At 39.8% G+C, this 6,687-nt stretch overlaps 1 protein-coding gene across 1 annotated transcript; it reads right to left on the bottom strand.

Moving 5' to 3' along the window:
- Positions 1-314: 314 nt before the first annotated feature.
- LOC139423526 (opsin-5-like) lies at positions 315-5,661 on the bottom strand. Its single transcript, XM_071175127.1, has 6 exons — positions 5,517-5,661; positions 4,296-4,501; positions 1,990-2,089; positions 1,738-1,842; positions 1,153-1,376; positions 315-695 (listed from the first exon to the last, which is right to left on the bottom strand). The coding sequence occupies exons 1-6, from the start codon at positions 5,644-5,646 to the stop codon at positions 315-317; spliced, it is 1,146 nt and encodes a 381-aa protein (XP_071031228.1). The 5' UTR covers positions 5,647-5,661.
- Between the last annotated feature and the right edge of the window lie 1,026 nt (positions 5,662-6,687).

Genomic DNA, 6,687 nt, shown 5'->3' on the forward strand with positions numbered 1-6,687 from the left:
ACGCGTGAGCGTAGAGCAGGGGCTTTAGAAGTATCCTCTTTTTTTTCTTCTATTAGTAGAGTTCTCTTTGGGTATTGTAGCTTATTATTGTAGCCTATCAAAGTTTAATGGCACTTTAATTCACTTCAACTGTTTCTTATGGTACATGTTCTATCTGAGGTAAAGTTGGTTTGTGTGGAGTTCTTTGGAATGAGGGGGGAAGAGAAAGATCATTTTTGGATAAAAACAAGTCAGCCCATGAAGACGTGCCTGCCTCAAGTAAAGTCGCCTATGTGTGAGCTGAGCATCTCAGAGCATTTTCATAAGAAATACACTTACATTTCTGTAATGTCTTCTCCTATGTTTGGATACGGATTTCCAGGGGCATACTTCATCTCCTTCGGGTGATGAGGAGGTGCTTTGAGTCCATTGCCTCTTCCAGAGCCCTGGTGAGCATCGCCTTTCGGCTTAAAACGCTTGAGCTTGACCGTGTCCTTGCCGTCGCCAGTGCAGGGCAGCAAGATGGCGACGTCCTTGCGGAACTTGGAGCTGAGGCCGAAGTAGATGAGCGGGTTGTAGAAGCTGGCCGACTTGGCAAAGAGGCGGGTGAAGATGCTGGTGAGGCTGGGTACGTGGAAGCCACAGGCCGACCACATGGAGACCACGGCGTACGGCGACCACGCCAAGATGAATGCTGTGCAGATGACAATGGATACCTGGGAAAAAACAAAAGTTAGGATGACCGTTATATCCATACCCATCGTTTAACGCTTGGTCTATATGTAGTATTGTTTGTATATCTGCAATTTTTTTGGACTCTGACACATGCACACTCTAATATAATATCTAATATCTACTCTGGATTGTTTATTGGACTCACTCTGTCATTTCTTGATTTCTTGTTTAGATTTTTGAATTGTATCTGCGAGACATTCTTTTTAATATATTTCTTTTTACACCTTTTTCCTCCCCAATTGCGTGGTACCCAGTTGATAGTTACAGTCTTGTCCCATCGCTGCAACTCCCGTACGGACTCGGGAGAGGCGAAGGTTGAGAGCCATACGTCCTCCGAAACACAACCCAGCCAAGCTACACTGCTTCTTGACACAATGACTGCGATGACCACTTAACCCGGAAGCACCAATGTGCTGATTTGATTTGAATCCTACTCACAATAGTGACGTCCCTTTCAATCTTTCTCTGCCTTTCGGTTAGGTCTCCCTCAGCGGCCATGGCGTTGCCTCTCTTCACTGTGTTGATGATGGACACGTAGGTGAAGAGCATGACCAGCACGGGGACGAAGAAGCAGAAGATGAGGATGGAAATGATGTAGGACTTGTAGACGGTGGAGTAGTTGGCTTTGGCCCAGTCGATTTCACACGTTCCATATCCACGATCTAAAAGAAGGAGGAGTTTGAGATGCATCTTTTTTTTCTTTGTTGGCATTTAAAAAAATATTTGTTCAGGTGAAGATAGTTTAAAATGTAAGAATTTCCTCTATTTTGGCCCTTTAAAAACTCAGGGTAAGTGTGAAAAAAGGTCCACATATGTCAAAATGTGGTCAGTTCTTGTTTAAAGATTGTCTTCTACTAATATTTTAGATAGCAACTTGCTTTAGTGCTATTCTTTTTTTGTCGTCATTGTGCACATACAAATCTTGAAAATGTTGCCCAACCAGAATGTTACAAGAACCTAACACAAGTAAGTGCCCCTGTATCAAATAGCATGTCACATGATTACTAGCCATGTTTATCTCACCTGTGTAACTCCCCCAGCCCAGAAGGGGTGCTCCCGACCAGAACACAGCCCCCAACCAGATAAATATTAGGCACATGCCTATGGTTGTGTTGGTTATGCAGTGAGCTAGGTAAAGGAAAAGAGTTCAAAGTTCAAAGAAAGGCTCCCACAAGAACATTGTATCTGACCAGAACATCTAGCCATTTTTCTTCCAACTTTATTGGAATTATTGAGATGACCATTAAAGGTTAAGGTCGTGTCACAGTGTCTTACCTTTACTCGGATGGCATCCCTTGATGTATCTTGTGACACTGATGACAGTCAAAGTATTGATGCTGCTGAGGCCGAAGACCAAGGTGAAGAAGCCGTCCACCTGGGAAAGACCAACAATACTGTTAGGGATGCTTAGAGGGGGAAGGTGTAGGGAAGAGAATCTCAAAACAAATACAGTAGAAAAAAACAGACATATTGTCCATCATTCATCCAGGTTTTTATATATTTGGGTTCACCACATGTACCTTTTTAATAGAACAGTAGAGAGGGGAATTTGAAACTGTCAGGTAATTCATTAAAAGTTGTTTGTATTATGGTCTTTGTGCATGGCGTCTTATCCACAGAGGGCCGGTGAGGGTGCCTGTTTTTGTTCTAACCAAGCAGTATCACTGACTCAACTTATCAAGTCTTGGTTGAAGTCTATGATTAGTTGATTAGTCGAATCAGGTGTGTTGACATGAACAAAAGCCTGCGCACACATTGTTCTCTACGGATACTGTTGGACACCCACTTTTATGAGTGCTACACCCATGATGAATAGTAATGATCAGTTGATTTGAATAACTTTAGGGGAGATTACTATCATTTAAGTTTACATAAGATATATCAGTTTGTAAGTTTTTCAGCATTAGGAAATATATTTAAATGGATTCTTTTAGAGGTGGGCTTATTTGGAACACCCATGGGTTTAAAGGGTACATTTAGTACCCATTAAACCCAGTCCGGACTTTCCACATATTTTATCAAACATTTTTCTCTTATATTAACAAACGGTATAAATCAAGTCATACAATTTCACATGAGAGATTCATCTTTCATATTAATCTCCACTTTTCTTACAACAATTAGGGCACGTAGATGTTAGAAATGTCTAAACTTAAGATTTTGGTGGGCTTAATAGGTACACTTTTCCTATAGTCCGGAATCTCATCTTTGACAACTCTCTCACCTTACTCTGACCCAGCCATTCTATAATCAAGCATTCAATGTCTGCTGACCTCAGGACCACTTTTCTTTATCAGAAGAAACTCTCCTCATCTGTCCTCTCTGCCCCCTATTACTTAATATATATATATTTTTTTTATCTCAGTCTTTTTAAAAATCATTTCTGTCTCTCCTCTTAGTTCGTTTTCATTTGGATATTTTCTTATTGTTTTTAGCATTGGCCAATAGTGAATGAAAAGATTCTTGTTCAGTGTTAGTTGGACATTATTCAACTACGGTTTGTCCCAAACAAGCAGCAACACCTGCTTGGGGAAATAACTGTAACTAACATTAAAACACACACACACTGTTGTTGTGTTAACAAGTTTGATACAAATAGAACAGGGATAACGTTGTAATTTCACAGACATTGCATTCATTTTTTTTAAGGTGGCATTTTCTCACATTATGCACTAAAACAAAAACCCATGTGGTAAATTGATTGATATTAGCCCTTGTGCAAATCACGCTTCCTCTTTAACCAAATGCTATAAGCATGTACCAAACCTTAACCATCCATCTATGTTTGGCTGTTGGTGTGGCAAAAGCATTCTTATTCCCCCCTAAGATAGTGTTAAAATTATATCACTTCAGGTAAAGCCTACAGACCTTTCCTCTTGTGCTGTAGTTAGCAATATAATGCCTTTGTGACACCTTGTAAAACCACCCTCTCGCTTCTTCCAGGTAACTCGTCATCATCACTTAAAGTGATGAATGTGCCAACACGCTACTTTTTTATTGAATTAACGATCAACTGTCCGAAGCACCCATTGTTAATATTCTATTCGTAACCAAGCTAATTATAGAAAGGACCATCCCCCCCAAAGAACCATTGTAGTGTAGTGAATATAATGATCTGTTGCAACACATTTCTATGCTTTATTCATTGTGTTATTTTTACTTAGTCTCCATTTGGAGTGGACCATTGATATTCTTAACTAGGCAATTAGCAGGAAATGATAAAGAACTGGCAATAGGAACTAAGCCATAGAGCAGTGTTTTTGCAAATCGTAAATGTAAGTTGTCTTGTTTGTGTATTTGACATTTGTGTAGAGGATGGCGAAGTTAGCATCTCACAGTGACATCACCTTCCAGGAGACCTGAACTACTAAAGTCCTGTCCAATCATGCCATGTTTTATGGGATGGCGGTAATGTCTGTGTCTTGTGAGTATTGCAGTGAGTGAGTATAGTATCAGATCCTGCAGTAGGATGGCACATGCTACAGATGCAACACATTACCATTCACATACAATACAAATTTGAAGCATCTCAATTCTCAAAACAACTTTTCCCCCTCCAACCAGATACCCTCATTGCCTACCTGACATGTCCAGATCGAGGTAACCAGGTATCCGTTGTCCCGGAACACATTGAATATCTCCAGGATCCCTCGGGAGTAGCCGAAGACGGAAATACTGGCATCAGAGATGGCCAGGTTAAAGGTGAGATAGTCCGTGGGCTGCAGCGACGCACGCTGCTTGTACAGGACGAAGATCACAATACTGTTGCCAAACCACGACAGCCAACCTGATGAGGAAATAAAACATTGACATACTAACTGATTGGCTTTATATAGCTCTTTTCCAGGAGCTAAAAACATTACATAGAGGGAAACTCACCACATCTATTACCAGTGTGTCCCAAAGTGCCTACGAGCAAAGGCCTTGTCCGTTTTGTGAAATGTAATGGAATTGTAGTCACACCATACAAAATGCAGCTCATAAAGCAGCATGATGCATTGAGGTGACAAAGTGCCTCATCTGTGATTTTAACCCTACTGACCTCTCTTCAAACACTGCATATTTAAATACTAAAATTAGCATAAACCTTCCTTCATGAAATTTCCTTTAGGGCTAGTAGTAGGTATTTACAGGATAGGTAGCCTACCTATCCTGTAAATAAAATGACAGTCACACTATTGATTTCAAAAATCAGGATCAAATTAAATAAATGCAAATACATTTGCACCAATTAACAGGTAAATTACACGTCTTTCTGCCCTCTCTTAAAGAACGTCAGATTAGCTGGCTGCCATTCTTTCTTGATTGACGATTTCCACGGTTTAGATAGGATCTGAATGGTTGCAGGAGTCACCCCTCTTTGTCCTGGGCTACTTATAGCACCAAACCCACTAACCGTTGCCCATACACTACACTGACAGTAACAGTAGTATAACAACTGCATTAACAACGGTTTCTGTTATTGGTGATTTGTATTCTTCAGTGCAGTCGAACTCTTCATCCAATCGTTGTTTATTGCGATATCAAAATATGGTAGAGTAAAAAAAGAACAAGATAAATGTAGACTACTCTCTGGATTCTTTTTTGTTGTTGTAAATTAGTAAAAACTACTGTCATTCATCCTACCCTAACGTTTAGGTAATAAAATAACAATTATGAAGTAGTAACTAGCCATTAGTGACATATTTCCAGATTTTTTTGCCATGAAAGCAAAACTAAATAAAGTATTTGCATCATAAAAGCAAAGCTACATTTTAAAAACGAAATTACATTCCAACAACTACATAAGCAAGTTCTCCCACCTAGCACCAGCAGGTATACTCCTATAATGGTCTCCCCTTGATCCGAGAAAGGTGGGTCTTTATTCGACATGGTAAAATTGTTATTCTTCCATGGAATGTTAGCCACTTGAAAAGCATTATTGGCTGACATTTTGTTGTCCGAACGTTCCAGCTGCCGAGACATACACGGAGCTGCGCGCTCTCTACTTGCTAAGACACAAAGGTGCTTCCTCTGAGAAAACACTTGACCGGCTCCTCTTTCTCTAAATCCAGTCTAAAAATATTCTTCGGCGCACAGTGTGTTGTCTGAGAGGGATGACGTGTATTTAGCTAATCCCAATTATACCCCGAGGTTGATAGCCTGCGGGGGAAAATCACTTGTTGTTTCTGACTTGATCTATGTTGTTTTGTCTTCGAGGAATTTGATTTGCAACTAAGGAAACGTCCGTGTGTTATTGTATTTGGGTGAAGTTGTAGGCTAAGCACAAGTTGTTGTGGGTTTCATTTACTACATGATTAACTCAATTTAATAAAGCCCAGTGTATAATGAAAAATATTAGTCGAGTAGCCAGCCTACACGTTTTACAGGGACGCGCTGCCGTCAAATTGAGAGCAAGTCAGCGACTGCAGAGAAGGACTCCCATGTAGCCTAAAACCGCTGTCCAAGGTGCTGAAAATGAGAGCGCTTGCAATAAATTAGGCTTTTACTTGTCTTGATAGTCTAAATACGTTGTTGCAGTGACTGAGTCAAATCAATGATATCAGATCAATTAGACCTACATTTCTTATGGACAAAATTATTTTAGGCATCTTAAATTCACGATGGCTTGGTCCTAAAATAGTCTGTGTAATTTACCTTTTCGCTTTTAGAAAATGTATTTCAAAGTAAATGCTTCAATCTTAAAAAAATTATTAAGGCTACCAATAATATTTTTTAAGATTAACGGCTAGGGGTTCCGCTAGCAGGACCCCTCACAACATTCCGCTGAAAAGGCAGCGTGTGAAATTCAAAAATATTTTTTAGAAATATGTAACTTTCAAACATTAACAAGTGCAATACATCAAATGAAAGAAACTTCTTGTTAATCTACCCATCATGTCCGATTTCAAAAAGGCTTTACAGTGAAAGCACAACATATGATTATGTTAGGTCAGAGCCAAGTCACAAAAACACACAGCCATTTTTCCAGAC

The sequence above is a fragment of the Oncorhynchus clarkii genome, chromosome 13, assembly GCF_045791955.1.
Source record: "Oncorhynchus clarkii lewisi isolate Uvic-CL-2024 chromosome 13, UVic_Ocla_1.0, whole genome shotgun sequence".
In the NCBI taxonomy this organism is placed as follows: Eukaryota; Metazoa; Chordata; class Actinopteri; order Salmoniformes; family Salmonidae; genus Oncorhynchus; species Oncorhynchus clarkii.